General features: G+C 44.7%; 1 protein-coding gene across 3 annotated transcripts in view; it reads right to left on the reverse strand.

Annotated features, from left to right (window-relative positions):
• NSMF (NMDA receptor synaptonuclear signaling and neuronal migration factor) overlaps nt 1–22,295 on the reverse strand; it is a 323,292-nt gene that overhangs the window by 128,918 nt on the left and 172,079 nt on the right. For all 3 annotated transcript variants that reach the window (XM_069609794.1, XM_069609796.1, XM_069609795.1), the window contains 3 exons: nt 12,085–12,137; nt 10,863–10,952; nt 7,282–7,406 (listed from right to left, as the gene is read on the reverse strand). In XM_069609794.1, the coding sequence (XP_069465895.1) occupies nt 7,282–7,406; nt 10,863–10,952; nt 12,085–12,137 (268 nt within the window). The remainder of the gene's footprint in view (nt 1–7,281; nt 7,407–10,862; nt 10,953–12,084; nt 12,138–22,295) is intronic.

Consider the following 22,295-nt stretch of genomic DNA (forward strand, 5'->3'; position numbering starts at 1 on the left):
CAAAATGGGACACATTTATTTAATTTTAAAACTCTTGGGACGGGGGACAGAGATCCTAATTCCGGAACGTCTGGTAATTCTACACTCTCCTCGGTTGCACTTAAATAGTGCAGTTTTCCTAATGGTCTTTTTACTCAATGTTTTTATTTTCAAATGGGGGTTCCCCCAATCCCCTCTCTAATTCACGCCATACCTCTCACCTCACCATGCCTAACCCCCACACAATATATATATGGCATATATTACTCACCGTAATCGTATTTCTGATGGTAAATGCCTGAGGTCATCATCCCGAGCAGGCGCATTGCGTTTATATACAATTATTTAGCGACCAGCTAGATAGTGGGGTATTTGCAACATCATGTTCTGAACTCTTTTGTTTCAGGGAAAGACTAGCCCCTCCTCGGTTTTTATGATTTCTCTTAGGAATTGTTTTGTTAGAATGAAAAGGAGACTTGATTTTTTCTCCTTGATGGAGAATCCCAATTGGAACAGAATGTTGATTGTTCTTTGGGTGTTGTCTTTGCAAATTTGAGGGCACTCCCCTGTTATCAGGCCGTCATCCAGATAAGGGTACACTGGGATTGACTCTCTGCGTAGGTGCTCCGCTACCACTGCTAGTATGTTTGTGAATACCCTTGGTGCTAAGGCTATACCGAAAGGGAGCAGTTTGAATTGGTAGTGTTCTCCCACTATTTTAAAGCATAGATACTTTCTGTGTGCTGGGAACATTGATATATGAAAGTATGCATCTTTCATATCCAATTTTGCCATGTAATCCCCCTGTTTTAAGAATTCAATTACCTCCTGAAGCGTTGTCATGCAAAATGTTGTAGGCTTGACATACATGTTCGCTGGGCGCAGGTCTAGTACCGGGTGCATTGTTAGGTCTTTAATTGGCACAATCAAGTATGTTGAAGAAATACCCTTGTTTACCTGGTTTGCTGGGACGATTTCTATTGCGTCTTTTTTCAGTAGGGCTTTCACCTCCTCCAGTAATATGAGCCTTTCCTCTGGTATCATTTTTCTGTGTCTTGGTGGATGGTTGGCCAGTCTCTGCAGAGGTTCTATTCAGTATTCGCCTGCCACAGTGCATAACACCAACTTGTCAGAAGTGATCCCCTCGCATGCGTGGGTGAATTGTGAGATGCAACCTCCTAATGGAGTGTCATGGGAGCGGACCTGGATTGGGGCGCCATTGCTTGGGTGGAGTGGAGCCGCTGGTAAAGGAGGCTCTACCCCTGCTCCTAGACCTTTTGTAGACTCCTTGAAAGTTGGAGGACTTTACCTTTGGGGTGCCCCACGATGGTGATTGGCTGCCTTGATTGTAACCAGCAGAGCTTTGTGGCCCTGGCCACAGAACCTTCTAGTGTTAAAAGACCCCCTTTGGACAAAAGGTTTGTTGGACAATTGTCAAGAGATTTTAGTGTGTAGTATTCCTCTTTGCCACTTTTCAGGGCATCTTTGACTGACTTACCGAACACAGCATTAGGTTCAATGGGCATGTTGAGCAACATGGCCTGCGTCTCTAGTTTGAGCCCCGACTGCCTTAGCCAGGCATGGCATTTGAGTAATGTGCCCTTGGCTATGATGCAGCCTGCATTGTCAGCGGCATCTAGGTTGTTTTTTTTTTAATGCAGTTAGTCACCTGCTTGCCTTCTGACACAGTTTTTAGAAGTTGTGACTTAACGGGCTCTGGAACTGCCTCAAATTTTTGTTGCAGCTCTTCCCACTTAATGGCAACCATAGCTAGCCTGGAGGGTGGTATTGATGGCTATTTTGGTTTGCCACTTGTCTGCCAAAGGTATACATCTTTTTGCTTTCTTTATAAGGTGGGGCTCCACAGAGGCTAGAGGTGTGCCCGCCCTCTTCCTTGTGGTGGTGACAACCAAGGAATCAGGTTTAAGTTGACCTCTGATGTACAGAGGGTTGGTGGGGGCTGGCCTGAATATTTTCTTGATGCAGAGGTTGATCGCTCTTGTAAAGATTTGGTGTAAGAAGATAAGGCTGAATACGCCTTTGGACGGATTGTAGGAGGGGGGATAAATTATGTGGCAGATTTCTTGTCTCCAAGAATGTCCTCCACAAAATCCTTGTCAATTTGGGCCTCATGGGTGTCTATTTTAAAATGTTGGGCGGCCTTGAGAAGTAGTTCATTATACTGGAGCTGATTGTCAACTGGAGAGTCAGCGACTGGCTGATCTTGATGGTCAGGTGACTAACTGGCGTAGATGTCCCCATCGTCATAGTATTGGTCCTGCCTTGATCTCCCTGAGATCCAGGATCCTGGGAACCTGAGGGGTCTATAATATAAAGATCCTGTGAGAGGTCAAGGTACTGTGAGGTGGGCCCGGGTTTGGGTGAAAGTGCTGAGCTGTGAAGTGTCCAGACGTGGCCCTTTAGCAGATGGTTCATCCCTGGCCCTGAAGGTTCTTGAGTTCCTCAGGGTGCTGGTCCATGGCATCCACAAAGCAGGACATTCTCCTCATGACCCTATCAAAGCTCTCTGGGGTCCACTCAGTTGATTTTGGAAAGACTGAGGAAGTCGGGGTTTGTTGCAAGGGTGTAGAGTCCTTGTGATGCATGGCCCTTGAAAAGGTGTTATCAAAGGGAGAAAGTCTGCTATCATGTGAGGTAGAGGGCTTGGACGGTAGGGGTGTTGAAGATTTTGCTGTTTTCGATGTTTTTTGATTTTAAAAGTGTAACTGTAATGTGTTTTTGATAAGTTCTTTCATTTTGGACATGGAGGCAGGGAGGGGCGCTGAAGCGCCTTTTGACACATGCCCTTCTGCGCGTGAAAGAAGTGATTTTCTAGGCGCAGTGTTTGAAACAGCTTTCAGCGCCTGTTTCGGGACCCTGTCATGCGGCATATGTGAACGCAATGGCCAAGAGGACAAGGATGGTTTAGAGGACCCCTCCTTCGACACTGCATGGCTCTGAACGGTTGACGGTCGGCCGTGGCATGTGTGTTTAGTGTGTCGAGAAGTGTGTTTGCCTAAGCCACCAGGTGATTTCTCTGTCACAGGACCGCTGGTCTGCTTGTTGGAGCTGGGGGTTCGCACATGGAGTTCGATTGAACCCTGATCGCCTTCAGCGTCACTAAGGACGTTGATGCTGCCCTCACTGGATTCCCCTGCCACGTCTATGGAGGTCTCAGCTGGCATGGCATGGGCGGCCCAGCGTTTGGTTCGACTGTCCTTTAGGCTTTTTGGGCAGAAAAGTCTGCTGCACTTGCACATTTTCTCAGGGTGATCCCTTGACAGACAGTGATTGCAGGGGTATTTCCTTTTGCGGGAAGAGCAAAATTTAAATGCAGTGTATTCCTTTGATAGTGGAAAGCGCAGCACATAATAAAAGGGAAGATAAGGGGTCATCAAAAGAGGCATTCTCTAAAAGGTTACAAGTGTATGACCACTCCCCACACTCCCTACTGTGAAGGGCTGAGGCCCAGTAAGGCCTGTGTAGGTTCATCAAGGCATTTGAGCGTCGTCGACAATGTAGCCATTCGTCAAAGCCTGCCGAAGCAGTCAGTAGTGCGGTGGGCGATGGGCATTTGCAGAAAGAATAGCAAGAAAGTCTAAAATTAAACTTGATCTAATCAAAGGTGTTAGCCAGACAAACTCCACAAACTATCAGCCGACCATGATGGTGGAAAAAAACAAACTGAGGGACCTCGACACGTGAAGGACAAGGCAGAGTAGATGTCACACAAGGGATAGTGTTACTGACACGCCCAGTCAACGACCCTTTTTGGGTTTTGAAAACAAATCATGTAATACTCTGCGACTACCACTAGATGTCGGCTTATGCATAGCATGTGATATAAGCAGATAGACAAGCCTCAGAAATATATATATAAATATTTGAAATCAAGGAAAACGAGAAGGAAAACTGCATGAAAACAGTGCTAACGAGGAATGTGACTGCGAAAATAACACGTTTTACGTTCTGATATAGGTCCCCCGTGTAATGTGGGAGTATTCAAAGTGCCCATCACTGTCTTCCCCCCCTTTCAATTCTACACTGCACGATGCTAAAGAATTGGCCTTGTTCTATTGGACTGCTAAGGGGCACTGGCAGATGACAGCACAAGCAGGGAGGCAGTCGAGCGTGCCTGCCAGCCCAGTCAATGGTAAGGAACTCCGAGGCGGACTGTGGGCAGAACTGCGGGCCTACCGGAAGTGCGGTAGTACAAAAATACAGAAAGCTGTCCCAGTGTCATCCCCCACCCCCGCCCACACACACCAGGCTGATCACGTACACCGGGACTGTGAATCTGCATAATAATGTAGAACATGGGTACTAACAGCTTTACGTTATATGTGTATAAAAAATGGTATTTCTCCCTTTTAGGAGTCAGTTAGCACCATGTAGATCTGAAAGGGTTGTATGCAGTGTATAGAAAGTCTTTTTTGTTGTTGAAAGTTCAGATGTGTGTGAGGTAATTCACTCGCAGTTGTTGCGCCTCCTCTCATCCACCATGGAGAGAGAAAAGGAGCTGGAGAGCTCCTTTTGATGTATGCATAGAGGCCATCTTCTTTTTGGTAGATGGGTTTGCATACCTATCTTGCTTGAACTCTTTCCCAAAAAGAAAACAGCTGAACAGCCGGGTGCTAATGGTGGAATGTACCAACTGGTAATAGTTACGCTGACTTTGTTAAAAACCCTCACTTCGCTTGGGGCTGTTAACTTGGCCCGGCAGGATGTAATCAGCTGGAACCACCAGCTACAGTGGCTATCATTGCAATAAGTGCTTTGCTTCTAGTCTACAAGGGTGCACAGACATCACAACGAAATAATGTCACGAAGGTCCGATTAAATATGTGGTGACATAGCTAACTTTATTTTTCACCCCTAATTAATGCCACATCTTGTCATGTGGGATTCACAAAAATCAGACATTTTGAACCCATTGATGATAACAGAAGCGAAAAGCTACTCCAGGTCAGCATTTCTGAGAGATAATTAACTAGAAGGTACTTGGAGCAGATCGTGATTAGCTTAGTAATATTTTACTGGGATTTATATTATTCAATGCAATGTAAGAAAGCACACGTATGGCACAACCACCATTATTCGAATGGGTTCCTTTGAAATTCGTAGCTGTCCTGAGCAGGCTAGGTCGTAGATGATGAACGGTGTAGCGGGCTGCGCTGTTAACAATTACAATGGCAATTACTTCTGCAACACATTTCATTGCTAGCAGCAACGCTTTTCTGATTCATAGCTATTTAAGGCAATTGAAACCATGACGGGAAGTTTCCAACTAAAGCCTCCGCACAGTTGCAATTACGTAAAAATCTGTGCACGCTTGCAAGACAAAGAGACACATAGGCATATCATTTTTAAAGAAAGGGCCCTATCTTTAGGCGTTAAACCGACAAAACCATATAATACATTATTGATGAAAAGAAGTCAGGTCTTAGTTAAGTAATCAAGATGTCTGCACTTGCACGAGGCAGGAGACAACTTATCTTCACAGCGGCCCTTACGTGTCTGGTTTCAGATGTGAAGGTATGGCAGCTTTTAACAGAAACGTTTCAAAGAGACACACTAGAATGTGTGTGAAGAAGTTAGATGCCCTAACACCACAATGGCACAATAATGCCCAGAGCAAGAAAGTAGTCACAAAATAAAGCATTATTTTTGAAGCTGAGTTTATATCCATAAGGTCTACTAGCTAAACATGCAAAGAAAGGTGGGGTTGGATTATGGGACTTGTAGTTTTCCATTCAGTAAGCGGGAAATACAGCTACAATGATACTGTTTTAGCTTATATAAGGGATTTACGTATTGACAGGTTGCTTTATTTGACTTTTGTACTTTGAAAGTAAACGCTTTAAGACCCTATTATTGTACTTCTTGAAAGCCAAAACACATATTTGTAGTCTTGTATAAAACAACCTTTGCAACTTTCATGGTTTCTTGGCGCTTTAGGATCTTTTAGGAGGTGTACTGCACTAACATAGGCCCAGAGCCAACAGAGCAAGGATGCACTGTTTCAATGCTTTTTCGGTGCTGAATTTATATGTCGAGGTCTGTTTTAAGGTGGCAGGTAGAATGATTTTCAGGTGTTTGCTGTTACTATAATAGGCTCAGCAGACCTCCCAACAACTGGCAACAAACTTTTAATTTTGGAAACATCACAGTTGGGGACATTTCTTTGTTTATATTCACACAAAACATTCTTTCCACAGCCTTGATTTCTAGTTATGGTAGATTATGTGATGTCAGGCTAAGTCACTTTTGCACTATGCCCTGGCACAACTTCAGGGCCCACAATTTGTAGTCAGTTGTCCAGTTTATCCCTTGTAACACCTCAAAGACACTCCTACTGTAGAGACACTCTATGGGATTATCGTACAATGCTGCTGGACAAGCACAATGAACTTTCATCTGACAAAGCCAACCACACACCTCACAACCACAGCATTACCATGCTGGCGAGCACCTAAAGAAATGTGCATGGTTAGTAGCAGTACCAGTGGGCAATGTGTTTAAACTGCACGATTCGCTGTTAACTTGACACTAGTTTCCACAACCCCTCTTTGGCAGAGAACATTCCCCCACAAGTAAGTTTGCATCACCCCACACAGTCTCTAAAAGCTACTCCTCTACCACAATTTGAAGAGTTATGCCTCTCAGAGGTTTTGGTATAGTTCTGTTCCTAGTATGGCCCAATGTACAAAACACAGAGGGGCAGCAGTACACACGGAAAAGGAACATCAAACTTTGAAATTGAACGTGATGACGTTGACATTCTTAGTGCCCATCACAATCAAGTCCATGATGACTGTTTTTGGCTGCCTTTTTTGTACTTGTCTTTTTGGTGTCCTCTCCTTTGAATCTCTCTGTGCCCCTCACCTATATTTTTTCAATTATGTGTATTGTGGGAATGGCTTTTCCCTATCCCCTACCGTTGCACCCCCCACACCCATCCACACCAGAGTAGCACAATGACCACACATTTAATCAGCAAAAATCTCTAACTGAATTTCTGATGCCGAACCTAGGTTGTTTTAGCATGGGTTTGCAATGTCTTCAAAAATGGCTACTCACATTTTAAGTTGATAGTTTTATGGCTAGATTCTATGAATCGATGGATTACCTGTATACACACTGGAGCTAAGTCTCATAACTTTCAAGCAACAGCTAATTGGTAACGGAATGCACGGGGATGCACATAAGAGCATAGTGCTGTGGTGTTGTCTTTCACCTCTAGCTTCAGACAGCTCAAACCATGTGGGCTGGCAGGTCAGGGAGTAGGGTAAAGGAATATACCATTATCTTTGGAGGCAGAAAGTCATCTCCATCACACGCCATGACCTCAAGTTCTCGCTCCGCCTCCCAGTTCAGGTCATCAAAGTCATCGTCAAGGCCGCTACATGAATTCGGAAGGTCGTGACCTGGAATTGAACCCAACATGATTACTGGGGCAGCATTGCCTACCTGACATTTCATCCAGCACTTCGACTCTGTCAAAAAATGGGATGTTATTTATTTTAGTTATACTCAATTTTTGCTGATTAATTTCATATTTTATAGCAGATTAGCGCTGACATTTAGATCTACATTACATGGCTTCTTCAAGTACAATTCATATGTCTTGTGATGGAAAAGGTAATCAGATATATCTTTCAAGGCTGTTTAAAGTACAATCCATATTGGTTGTGATGGAAAGCCATTCAGGCCAAGTGAATGTTCTTAGGTCCCATGTACAATGAGTGTGCGGTCCCAGTGTAATGCCTGGGTTAATAGCCCACTAGACACTAAACTGGCTTCAATTTGTCACTTTGTGAAAAGACGCCCACAAGGAATGAATTATCCGGATTGGGGTGGTCCTCCAGAGCAACACTGGGATCCTGCGGTGGACAAATGTGGAGCAGGCGGTCATTTTGTATATGTTTGACAGACTCTGGAACACCTTTCACAAATGCAAAATCCACACAAACTAGGGCTCATGGAAACAGAATAAGTAGGACTATATAAATTCAAGGGTGCAAGTAATTGTAGATGAACAGATCCCAAACAGTTGGAATGGGACGGCTTAATGCATATCATATTATAGTGACCTAGTAATCGGGAACAATCTTCCGGAGGCAGCTAGAAAGTATTTTGATGTAAAGGGATTCTGTTGATAGTACACGTACCCTTCGAGAAGGGCACAAGCCAGTCCTGAGGGGTAAGGCGATTTCGCTAGTTGAGGGGAGGAGAAGGAAAGATGTTGGGAATTACAATTGGAAGTGGATTTCCTGCAAACGCAGGATGAGGCTTAACACTGGAGGCTCATGAGGGTGGCAGAAATATAGAGCACTTATATTGGAAGTGGCCAGATAAAGGTGGCTTGGCAAGGGTATAGACTATGAGCATGGTGATAAGACAGGAAAAATGTTGTCCTGCCTGGACAACCGAGATGAAAAAGCTAGATCAGTTGCAAAGATATGTGATGCAGCAGGGTCGATGTGAAGAGAAAGGGCCGAAATAGCATTTGTTTTCACATTGTCCTCTAGAAAACAGAATGAGGTATCTAAAGACCTTTAAGGCATCCCTTAAGGACCGCCTGGTTCTAAACATATTGCCATGACAAAAGGATTTAGTGGAGGGTAAGCTGTCCATATGTCAAACTACATATGGCCAGCAAGAGGGAAGGGGTTCTCCTCCAGAGCTGTGCTTAGTCACAATAGCAGTAATTCATAAAAATGTGTCAGCGCAGAATCTCTGTACTTCCTACTGCCCTATCTGGACCATAATAACGAAATGAAGACATAGCCAAAGCACTGACAAATCAGGTACAGGGGTAACATCGGGCTGGTCCATCCAGGCCAGTGCAGATGTTTGCTGGGCAGATCCACACAGATGAACTTTGAAAGGATTTTTAATGCACCCACAGCATATCAGGTTTTCCCTGATACTGTGTTGATATTGATGTTGTTGGATTCCATCAGGCATTTGATTATGTCGAGTGAACATTTCTTTTGCCTTCGCTGCACAAAAAAGTCTTTGGTCTGATCTTCCTTGATTGTTGTATATGCCGACCCAGCGGCTAGAGTTAAAGTGAAAGGATACACTTCTGAGTCTGGGGAAATCCCCAGAAGAAGGGGTACCAGACAGGGTGGCCTTCTTTCCAACGCTTATTATTGTTGTAGTGGAACAACTAGTGGAATGGATTACACGAAACCCAGTGCTCCCTGGGTTTCAGTGGACCAGATGATAGCGTCTCATTGTATGCAGCCATTACTTAAGTATAGGTGAGGTGCTTGGAACTATCAATCTCAAGGGTCATGGATATTACTAGAGAATACAGCAACCACAGTGGTCAATGGATACATTGCAAAAGGTCTGTCGTGTACTGACTGGAAGGAGAACATTGCACAGCTTCTGAACATTGTACTTTATGCATGGCACCCATTTCCTTGAAATATCTAGGGACTCAAGTAATTAGGAACATAAATGATTTTGATGTTAAGCTGGGAGTCGTTGTTGGAAGGTTTCATGGTAGATGTAAATAACATGGAGATGCTTGTGCTTATGTTGAAGGGCAAGGGGCCATTTTTTAAAATGATATCTTTCGCTAAGTTCCTGTTCATTTTGCACTCTACACCATATAGAATTCCAAGATCCAATTTTGCTAGACTGGAAGGTGCAATTCTGAAGATTAGTATGGGCAGATTGGTCTGGGAAGGCATGCTTGATCGCTCAAGAATACTCACTTCATATAGGACAACACAAATGGCCTTAGCTAGGATTCAGTCAGACCGGGGCAAGCCAGAAAACCTGCTAGGTATGGATAAGATGGTGTCTTGTACTCCCTATTCATCTTCTTCATGGCAGTACAGGCATCTCGGCTCTCCCACCTACTGGCATTCTTGTGGTACAGACCTTGAGAGAGGTGACCAAACATAAGGGTTGTAGAAACAGAGTTATTTTGTTAGCCACTCTCTCAGGGTACTGCAGCCCTCCTTTAGGTTCAGAAAATGCCTACCATAAAATGCTTGGAAGATAGAGGGATCCTTATTTTAGTGGAAATGATTAAAGTGGGACAAGTAAACGCATTGATGGAATTTTAAGAGGGGTTCCAGTTAAGGCTAGGTGGATTATTTTAATTCTTGCAACTCAAGCCTTTATTGTATGCCCTGTTGAGTAGGAATTATGAGTTACCTGAATCCACCCCATTGGAACGTAAAATGGTAGAGGCAAAGATCACAGTCAAACCAATCTTAACAAATAAAGTTATAGTTAATCACACGATAAGGCCACTGATGAGGTTGAAAACGAAATGGGGCAAATATCTGGGCGAGCTGGAGGAAGCTGACTGGACGGAAACCTTGTGAGTACCTTGGGAGATTATGATAAACTTCAGCCTGCATCTGTTCAAGCTTAAAGTGCAGCACAGGTTTTACTTCTCCCATTCAAGTTTAAGCCAGATAGGCAGACAGAAGGACTCAACGTGTCCTAAATGTAAATATCATGATGGGCTCATATTGGCATGTGCTCTGGGCTTGCCCACTGATGCAGGGATGCTGTAAGGATATCTTTAAGCATATTAATGGGGCACTAGAACGGCAGCTAGATTTGGAAACCAGCTGCGTCTGGTAGACATATGTGGAGAGTTGACCTGTACACGCTTCAATACGTTTTTTATTATAACTGTGGCCAAAAGAGATACTGCAAGAAGATGGGGGCTTATGGGGTTGCATTGGGAACATGGGCTGACCACGGTGTAGGAGTATTTTACTTTTAGGTCAGAGTCGGTGGTATGTGGGATCAAAACAGTTCTGCATGTTTACTGATTATTATTCTTTTTCTTATTAAAATGCAAATAGAAATATTTTCTTTTTTTAAAATGAAACGTTCACTCTTACTTTCCCGGGAGTCGTGTATTGAGTCAGGCTTGACTGGAGTTGGATCGCTCCAGGACCGGCTGAAGCTCCTCTCTCTGCGATCAGCAAATGCTGTGAACAGATAAACGAAGGCAAATGTGAGTTGTACAAAATAGGCCAAACCAGAAATGTCATCATTTGCTTCACACAGGAGAGGAATGGTAGGCTGATGGGAGAAGAGACAGGCAGTGTTCTGTCCCTTAGTCTCCTCCTAAGCACACAGTTTTAACCAGGGGAAAAAGTGATCCTTGGCATTGCTATATCTGCCAACAATCCATGGCCTCTAAAAGACTTTCAATGGTGGGGCTTATTATGCTTGAGCCCAGAAAGGGTGCCAAACCATTGGTTGAATAAAAGGGTGAAGCAATGAACTTTGGTCAATTTTATCATTTAATTGTCAAATAAAGGGTGCTCCAAGAAAGTTCTCGATTACATCATGATACTGAAATCAAAACATGGTCCTTATGAAGATGTTATCAAAAGCGTGAAAAGAACCGAGAACCAATGTAAGGTCGTTGAAACACGACAACAATGATTATTTCATCATCGGGAAGTGCAGTATGTTATAGTTAGATGATACAGTGCAATATGCATTAAAATTGTAGCAACTTGTGAAAAACATGCACAAGTTGAGAGCAGGATAAAGGGGTGATGAAGCAATTGCAACCTGGGCGAATACTAAGATCAACCGAAAAAAGATAATGAAATATGAGTAATTTATTTAACTATGATAGATGTTGAAATGAAATTACAATCAATTTATTTAAAAAAAAAATTGCACAAGAAGATTCATTTCTTGCAGTAGGACACCAAGGGTCCTTGATTACGTATTGGTGCACTCCAACATTTGATATATCAAGCTGTTGCCATCCTTCCTAGCCCTTCTTTAGGAGCTTAGAAAGGCCCGAATACTTGCTTTCTCTACTGCTCCCCTCAATGCACATACGTAAGAGGTAGAGAAAGTTGAACGATGCCACGACTTTCTCCAGCCTTCACTGTGGCTTCCCCCTTGGTAGAAGGAGGATGTGTGTGTCCTTAGTTATGTGACAGTATCTGGCTGCTTATTCGTGGATCATTAGAAATGTGTATTTCAAAAGTCAGGGAATTCCAAACCCTTGCACCATGTAAAGTTATGAATGAGTGACTAAGCAGGCTTCACTATTCCCCACCCCTAGTAGTGCCCTTAAGGGAGAAGGTTGCTTACTTTGCGTTTTCACCCGTCGGCTCCCCACCATTCGCAAATGTTTCCTAAAATTCCTGAAAGATTAAAGAAAAAATCAAATCAGGCAGAAAATACGAAACTGCTAGCATGATAAACCATGATAAACCACCTTTGAGAATCTATGGACACAGCATTTTCAGAGTCCACATCAAACTGATTAACATTTTTCCAGTATCTGCTTTACAGATCGATTTACAATCCCCTCAGTCACCTAAGCCAGGATTCCGAGCCTGTTTTTGTCATAGGGGACAAACATTCAAAGTGCATCAAATCCTTCTTTCTTTAAAAACTGAAGTGAAACTAGGATGGCCCGTTGTTGCATAGTCACTGGCTCTGTAGAAAAGGACCTACTGCAAAAGCAATTAATTCATTTACACAGATTTGTTTGCTTCTCACTTCGGATAACGGGTCACGAATAGCAAATTACAAAAGAGTAACAAAATAATAGCCCGCCATAACCGAAGTTCACATTCACTTCACTGTCCATACTGGCTGGGAAAAAATAGAGAACATGCGACAGCGAAGGAACAGAAAAAGAAACGTGTGCCCGCATAATGGGGAAAAACCGCTGTTCTGACAGAACAGCATGCACAGGTAGGTAAAGGTTTGTCAAACTTTAAACAGAATGGGGTAATCCACAAAGACTGCATGGTGCAGAATGTAATGAGCAAGCTGCCTAAATGGGGCAGTTTTACATATACACCCCTCTCTCAGGGGAGAAAATGTAAAAGTGAATACTATGCAGAAGCATTTCTATATTCGTCCCTGAATGGTAGATGGGGGTCTGAGGAGACCGATGTCTGTACCTGGCAGTCTTGCACCATGCCCTCCACCTGGGGTGTGACAGTATAGAGTTGGCACAGGGAGCAATGTGCTGCAGTCGAAGCACATTCCTTGGTGCACACTTCTGTGAATTGAACATGCACCTACGAATGGGCTGGAGACAACACCCTCCGACATAAACCATAAACATACAAAGAGCCTGCGCAAAGTTACTTGTGCATTAGTGATTCTGTTTTGTCAGAAAATGTGGTGTTTTTCCATATTTGTTATTTATTCAAGTATGTGATCCACCCAAGAAAGGAAGATTTTGTAAATCTGTCCTCCGGTGTCCAAGTGACATCGTGCCGTAATGCCAGCATATTGTAGGTACCAAGGTAAAAGCTCTTTTTAGCCAATGGCAATCCTGTGCAAGCCATTTTGGCACACCATTTTGGAAATGTAAGCCTCAAGGTAGCAGTGAGTAGATAGGTACCATTACAAGTATTAACATGTATATGAATACATACTTTTAATTGCAGAATATTTAACATTCGATAAAATCATTGTTAGGTAAGATAAAAACAACAGTTTTTTTGGACGTTTAATAAAGTGTGATATTATTTTTGGGGTAAAGCCTACTAGAGCAAAAACCTTTGTTGTGAGATGATCCTATGCACATTAGGGTGGACTGATAGGGAGATTGACACTGAAGACCACGTTTCTATGGGACATCAACTCCATATATTTGGGCATTCTGAGCTGTGTAGTTCAATTGTTTTTTGCATAAAGAGTACTGAGCTGCATTTACCGGAGGGCCTCATTACGGGCCTGATTCATGGAAGTGTTTTATAATGGCGCAATCCCATAGGAAAACGTTCCATGAATCAGGCCCACGTTAGCTGGTATCATACCAATGGTTTCCACATGCAGTAGCTATTGCAAGCAAAAATATGAATGAACCTTCACGCAGATTTCAGCTTATAAACTCTTACCAAATATGCAATGTTTGTGAAAATATGCATGTCATGTTCAGGTACAATATAAAAAAATGCATTTCCAATCAATGAAAATGCATATGGTGCAGCAATGTGTTGCCCTGATTCTGTTACTTGTATAGAAATGTACACCAGGGCCAATAATAACCCTTCTGCATCGTACAGCAGAGGGGTGAGAACGTCGGCATCTGAGATGCCCACATCAGCACTCTCTGTCAGGGTTCCACACTTATGTCTATCCCTGCCTTAAGGGTCAAAGAAGTTTGAACAGGTTTGGAGGTGGGGGGGGGTTATAATGTAAAAACTGGAGGAATTTGTATGAAGAATCCAAATTTATAATAGTGCATTATTTACTATATGTATTTGGCTGTGTTTGCTCTTCGTACCACACGTTTGGGAAATGTTGGAATGCTTGGGGTTTCACCCTTATACTAGCAAAGGGATTCCAGACATGACACCCTTGCTCTCTGTGCCTAGAGTAGTGCTGCATCTGAGCTCACTAATGAAGCCCATGAAAGGCATAATCATCTGCTAGAGGTTACTGTTGGGTCTCTTGTTCAGGAGACCTGCTTGGACATTCGGTGCTGGATTAACTATGCGGGCAGGGTCAGAATGATATGCCAATGGTTATTTATCTTCTGGTATGCCACGTAAACATGACTGTTGACGCTGCTGAGTGGGCATCATCCAAAAGAACAGAATATTTGTTCTTGCCCATTCTCAGTAGAGAGACTCTCACCTTAGGCAATGGTATGTAAAACACCACCTGTTTTCACTATTAATGCCAAACTGGCCCAAGTGTCAGCACTGGTCACACATTTCCATATAGATATGTGACTTCTCTTTCATGTATCCTTTTGAAACCTCATGCCATTTTACAAGTCATTTATCATGCCTTTTATGGCTGCATCTATTACAGGAGGTCAATTGCAGAGAAGCCAGTTAATGTAATCAACCGCAAAGACTGAACAGCAATTAATTTCTCACTCCTCGCTCAGCGTCTGAGCGACTGCGTGATGGATCCTACGGGTTTGAAGGTCGCGTTCTGACTTACGCTGGACCACCTCTCCAGTGCTGCGCCAAGGAAGCCTTGCTGAATGGCAGCTGTACGCCAATCAATTTTAGGCTCTAGTGTGAGAGCTGTGCTGCGGAACTTGTGGGAATCAGTCATGGCAACTCAACGTTAGCATTTTATTCCCAAAAAGCACAATACTTCAGGAATATTCGCCTAGTCAGGGCTATGCTTTAAAAAATAGGCCTCTAGCATGCAAAAGATTTTAGAGTTCCATAGCTTGGTTTCAAAAGGTGAGACCAGAGCAAGCAAGTGAAGTACCTTGAGAGCAGCTTCAACCATTTGCTTAGAATAATTCTACTAATCACCCAAAGAAATGCTTACGATTCACAACTCAAATTATAACCGTATTAACTGGCTTACCACTGGCACTTACTGAAGGCAAGAACATTTTGCACACAAAATTTCTGTGACGGAATGTCTACTGCTCTGCACGATTACAGGGGTAAATTATGTATAAAACCCCTACTCAGCCCCACACTACTACTAAACCAGTAGTAATCCTAAACATAAAATTGAAACAGGGCACACGCCAACAGGTATCCCTCCTTCGGCCCTTGCAGTAATGTGGGATAAGGACATGCTATAGTACAGTGGATGGGAGTGAGCTACCAAAAAGCATTCAAATGGCAACAGTACTGTGGTACCAAAATAAAATAATGTCCAACCAAGGTTTTATAAAAATACGAGTCTTCAAATAAGCCAAAAATACAAACAGTAATAAAAACACTATTAACCCACTGTCTGCCATCCAATGCCTACGGTACCTATTACTGGCTAAAATTCTGTTTGTCATTCTACAGCACTATCCATCCCAGGAGGCCTTCTAGAGAAGGAGAATCGCCAGCTCTCTGGAATGAAACTGCTGGCTGCAGCAAAGAGGAAAATGCATCTATGCCAGTTGGGCAAAGTAATACAACTCCATTCAAGACTCACTGCATCTCTGCGATGACAGCGAAAACACCGAGATCCACAGGGGGCTGCAGTGCGCGCTGCATATGAGAAGGGGGCAGGGTTACCGAGGGAGTTTGAAATCTAACGCTGTTGTGGCACAGACCCAGGGCAAACAGAGTTTAGACTGGTAACAGAAATCATGTCAACAATGGGCCAACAGGGAGGGGATGATAAGAAAAACAAGAGAAGTCCGGCCTTTAAGAAAGCAGCGAGGTACAGAGATGAGGAGGTGTGTTTGGTGAGATCAGGTGAAGCAAAGGCGTACAAAGAGACCAGGCCGAAGGAGGATGATAGAGACAAGTGATGGGAATAGTTTCTTACATGTAACTCCATTTCTCCAGCATTGGTATCTTTCATGGATTCACATGCTTAGAATATTCCCTGTCGCCAGACTGGGAACCCTTGGTACATTTATAAAGCCGTTTTCCAAAGGAAAAAATTCGACACTTTTGTGTCCTATCTACGTCGTTTTGGGCTGCTTACGCATGCCCCAACAGGACATAGCGGTATAAATGCCCCACCCCCGCGGCTCCCATCAGATTTTAACCCCTCCAAAGTAGAATGGGATATATATATATATATATATATATATATATATATATATATATATATATATATATATATATATATATATTGCATTCAGGGGAGGCCGGCGGGCGCATGTGAATCCATGAAAGATACCAATGCTGGAGAAATGGAGTTACAGGTAAGAAACTATTCCCTTCTCCAGCATTGGATCTTTCATGGATTCACATGCTTAAAATAGATTGTATTGCAGTAATCCTGATTTGGCGGTGTGAATGCAAACCAATACCATCCTAAGCACAATTCTATTTATTTTTTTTCAAAAATGAAGCGGTTACAGGTTGGTCTGAAAAACAACAACAACAACCACAATATACATTAAGATATATATATATAGATTAAGGCCATTCCCCTGAATAGGGCTTACCTCACTGAAACAGATGCCGTAAGACTGCTCGTCCCATCTGTACATCGTCTGCATGCTGCCGTTGAGGCAATAATGGCGGGTAAATGTATGTGGCACCGACCAGGATGCCACTTGACAAATATCTGCCAGCGGAATTCCGGCCCACAATGCCGCCGAAGACGAAGTTGATCTCGTGGAATGAGCTCTCGGACGTCCTTCTAGCGGTTTCCCCGCCTTGGAGTGACAAAAAGCAATCGCAGACGCGACGCATCGAGCTAGTCCTTGTTTTGAGATTGCCTTTCCTCTCGTCGACGGACCATAAGCCACAAACAGTTGTTGCGTAGTCCTGAATTGCTGAGTCCGATGAAGATAAAACTTTAGAGCTCTTTTCACGTCCAAAGTATGGAGGGCTTTTTCCGCAACCGATGAAGGAATTGTGAAAAAGGTAGGTAGTACAATTGACGAATGCTTATGAAAAAGAGTAGGAACTTTCGGAATAAAATGAGGGTTGGTTGCCAGCACCACTTTGTCCTTAAAGAACCTCAAGTACGGAGGATCTATTACCAATGCTTGTATCTCCGAGAGTCGTCGAGCTGAAGTGATAGCTACCAGAAAAGCCAACTTCCACGATAAGACTTCATAGACAAGGAAGCCATAGGTTCAAAGGGAGCTTTCATTACCTCCGCCAACACTAAGTTATGACTCTTGGTCGGAGGAATGTGTTTAATCGGTGGAAATGTACGAAATAAACCTTTCATGAAGTGCTTTATCAGCCTATCACTAAACAACGGCAACGACTGTCTTCTCCGCGTGAACCTTGAAATGGCTGCTAGGTGTACTTTTATCGATGAAAAAGATAACCCACTCTCTGCTAAATGCAGCAAATATGGTAGAAGCTGTTCCGGAGTTATATTCAGGGGCTGCAACCCCGGCTGATTTTGACACCACACGCAGAATCTCCTCCATTTGCATGCATACGAAGTGTTTGTGAACGGAGCTCACGCGCCTTGCAGAATTCGACGGCAGTCCGATGAAATATTCAGGGTACCAATCTCCGAGAAGTCAGGAGCCAAGCTGTCAGGTTGAGAGTGTCCGGGTCGTGGTGCCACACTGTTCCCTTGTCCCGGGACAGGATGTTCAGGACTTTCTGAAACGTTACCGGCCGCGCTATTAAAAGCTGTAGCAGGTCGGAGAACCACGCCTGTCTCGGCCAATAAGGAGCCACCAAGATCACTCGACATCAGTATCTGTGAATCCACTGCAGGGTCCGCCGTATGAGTGGAAACGGGGGAAAGCCGTACAGAAACTTGTCCGTCCACGGGAAGGAGAACGCTTCCCCCAGCAAATCAATCTGCGGCCATCTGCTGGCGTATGGTTGGCATTTCTTGTTCTCCCTTGTTGTAAAGAGATCCAGAGAAGGCTGCCCCCACTTTCTGAATATCTTCGACAACTGAAGATCATCCAGTTCCCATTCCTGTATCTGGTCCATTTGCCTTATGAGGAAATCCGCTTGCGCGTTATTTACTCCTGGAAGATGGTGGGCTACGATGGTTATATTTTGTTGCAGAGCCCACTTCCATACCTCCTGAGCCTCGGTGGAAAGAGTCCTGGAGCGAGTACCTCCTTGTTTTCTTAAGTAAAACATAGTTGTCGTATTGTCTGTCAATATTCTCACCACTAACCCTTTTATGTGAGGTAGAAAAGCTTTCAGGGCCCAACGCACTGCCCTCAACTCTAGCACATTGATATGAAGGAGCGACTCCTCCGACGACCACCGGCCTTGCGTTTGGAGAGCGCCCAGATGTGCCCCCCATCCAGTCAGCGACGCGTCCGTCACTATGGTCATGTGAAACTCCGGCTCTTGCAGGGGAACCCCTCTGGACAGGTTTTCGAAGACTTGTCACCATCAAAGTGCCCACAGTACTCGTCGTCGACGGTCAGATTGTCCGACCAAAGTCCCTGGCTCTGGGTCCATCGGTCTGCCAGGAATTCTTGAATCGGCCTCATGTAAAGGCGGCAGTTGTTCACCAAAGGGATGCATGAGGCCATGGCACCTAGTATCCACATATATTTTCTTACTGACACTTTGGTATTGACTCTCCATTGCCTTGCAAGCTGATTGAGTCTGTGGATCCTCTCCACGGATGGTCTCACCAGTCCTGACTGAGTTATGAACTGTGCACCCAAGAACACCAAGCGTCTTGACGGAGTCAATGAGGATTTTTCGAAGTATACCGCAAATCCTAGTCGTCGCAGAAGCTGCATGGTAGCTTCTACACTTGCCAGAGTTGACATAGGGGACGATCCCCTCACTAACCAGTCATCCAGGTACGGGTAAACATGATGTCCCTGTTTTCTCAACCATGCTGCAACCAAGGCTAGGCATTTCGTGAACATCCTGGGAGACGATTTTAGTCCAAAAGGGAGCACTGTGAACTGGTAGTGGGTCCGCCCGACTACAAACCTTAGGAACTTTCTGTGTCATCGACGCATTGGATTGTGAAAGTACGCGTCCTTGGGATCCAACGACGCCAGAAAATCCTCTTGTTGAATCGACCGGATCACTTCCTGAAGTGTGAGCATTTTGAATTTTAGATTTTTTAACGTTTTGTTGAGGTCCCGAAGGTCGAGAATAGGACGCCATTTTCCGTTGGGCTTCTTCACCATGAACTATCGGGAATACACTCCTTGACCCCTCTGCGACGCAGGTATCAATTCTATAGCTGCTTTTTGTAGCATAAGTACTACCTCTTGTCTTAAAACGTTCAGGTGGGGTTGACCCGAAAACACTGGTGGAATGTGCAACGGCTTGCTTTTGAATTGTAAGGAATGACCGAACTTTACAGTGTCCAAAACCCACCGGTCCGAGGGTATCTTCTACCGTTCGTCGACACAGTGAGACACCCTGCCTCCCAGGACGTTCTGAACCTGTCATTGCTGGTCTTTAGATTGTTTGTCTTTCGACGACGAGGAGTAACCTCCCCTCTTCCTAGAGGCTTGATAGTCCCGACGTCTTTTTGCTGTCTGAGAAGCCCGCCTGTAGCCCTGCGAAGAGTACGCCGGTCTATTGAAGGCACGGTCCCATGATGACGAGAACCGTGAGTTTCCTGACGCTCTTCTAAAGGGGCGAAATGAACGAAAACACTCTCCTTCATGCCTTTCAAGGCCTCGTCCACCTTTTCACCAAAACAAAGGTCGCCCTCAAAAGGCATATCCAACACCTTATATTGCACTTCAGGTCGAAAGTTGGTGCACTTTAGCCATGCTTGTCTCCTCAGAACCACCCCGTTGTTAACCTGCTTAAAACCCGATTCTGCCAGGTCCACAGCAATATTTATAGAGTGATTAGAGGCCTCTTCCCCTTCTCAGACGAGTAACATCGCCACCTTTCTGTGTTCGTCTGGGAGATGTTCTAGTATGGGTGCCAAACGATGCCACATCTCTCTATCATACCTGGCCATAATAGCTAGAGAATTGGCCGCCTTCACTGTTGTTGCACCCACCGACAACCCCTTCTTGCCAAAGGCATCTTGCCTCCTGGCTTCGTTCTCCGGAGGAGTCGTGCATTTGTCTCTGGAAGTTCTATCTACATTGCAGACTTTGTTGAAGAAATTGGATGAGAAGTTACCTCAGGTGACAGCTCCGACGAGACCAGGCGGCGAGGAGCCATGTCGGATGACGCATCGTCTGAAGTCCTTCTTGCCACACATGATCTAATATGGGGACTGAAAACACTAACTTCCTCCTTTTCCCAATATGATCGAACAGAAAACAGTCTTTTTTCTCCTCCTCCTGGGCTAGTCCAAATTCAGTACAAGCCTTACTCATCATAGGGTGGAAAGAACCAATGTCATCCGGGGTTGACGGCTGGGCTGGGCTCCTTGGAGCTTCCATTTCCGCTTCTGACTCCCAGGTCGGGTCTCTAGAGGGGGATAAAGATATATCCGATATGGACTCTCTATCTGATTCGGAATCCAGCAGCTCTCCTTCCTCTGGGCGTGCACCTGGAAGGCCTTCACGGGACGGCATCGCCGTCGACGCCATCGGAGTTGGTCGATGGGAAGGACATGGCTCGTCGCCGCCTGGTCTCGTCGGAGCTCTCACCTGAGGTAACTTCTCATCCAATTTCTTCAACAAAGTCTGCAATGTAGATAGAACTTTCAGAGACAAAACAGCTTGCGGGTTAAGCAATGGGGTTGTAACTGGGATACTTGTCCCGCTCGAAAAAGTCAGCCTGCTAACCCCTTGCAACCCAAGTTCTGCAGGTCCAGCCAGCTGCTCACGCTAGTCGTCCACAGAGGATATGGACAAGGCCGCCTCCTGCTGCAACAAGGTTTCCGGCAATATTGGGTCATATACTTCTGGTCGCCAGGCCTCCTGTGGAGTCTCCATCGAAGAGGTTACATTTTTCCCTGTCGTCGTCGCCGTCACCTGCGGCGGAACACCCGAAGAGACGATCTGCGTCACTGGCAGTGAGGGCGTCGACGATCGCCCGCCAGTCGACGACGCTGGTAGCTGAGCAGATCCCTGTGGGGTTCCCTTCTTTTTTGAACTTGATCTGTGTTTTGCAGACTCTCGGCTCGAGGATGATCTATGATGATCACCTGAGGAGGATTTTGACTGATCTTTCCTCTCCTTCTTAGACGAGGAGGATGACGATGAGTTTTTCGCTTTTAGTGAAGATTCTCTCGTGGAGTGTTTTTCCAAACAGCCTTTCTCCAACGGACGAGCCTTCTTCACCGGAGGTTCAGCTGATGCTGAATGGCGGGGAGCCCCTAAAGATTTTGTTGTCGAGGCCAAGCTATGCGTGGAGCCTACCTCCGAAGGGGGGTATGCACCCGCTCCATCGTTCAACCAAGCCACCAACCGCTGACTCCGGTCTTTGAGAGTCTTCTGGGAGAAGCCCTTAAAGATGTCACAATTGTCTGCCGACTGGTGAGGGTGGAGACAATATATACAGTCCATATGGCCATCACCTTCATACACTTTCTTTAACCCGCATGTAGCAGACGGTCGAAAAAGAGCTTTGCCAGACATTAGGAAAACGACGAAAACAACCTAGCAAAAATAGTAGATGACGCGAGGTGATCCCACTACTTTGGAAGACGGTTGAAATCTGAAGGGAGCCGCGGGGGTGGGACATTTATAATGCTACGTCCTATTGGGGCATGCGTAAGCAGCCCAAAACAACGTAGATAGGACACAGAAGTGTCAAAATTTTTCCTATGGGAAACGGCTTTATAAATGTACCGAGGGTTCCCAGTCTGACGACGGGGAATATTCTAAACATGTGATTCCATGAAAGATCCAATGCTGGTGAATAGAAGATTGTGCTGGCGTCTATTACAGGGGAGGCACTGGTTGTGAGAGTGAGTTATTGAAAGAGTGTGGCTGTGAGTGAATGATTGTTGGACCGTCTGAAGAGTGTGAGCGGTACTGTCAGAAAAGGGAGTGAAAGTACAAAAGAGTATCTGAGGGA

The sequence above is a fragment of the Ambystoma mexicanum genome, chromosome 8 (genome assembly GCF_040938575.1).
Source record: "Ambystoma mexicanum isolate Mex_15411 chromosome 8, UKY_AmexF1_1, whole genome shotgun sequence".
NCBI lineage: Eukaryota > Metazoa > Chordata > Amphibia > Caudata > Ambystomatidae > Ambystoma > Ambystoma mexicanum.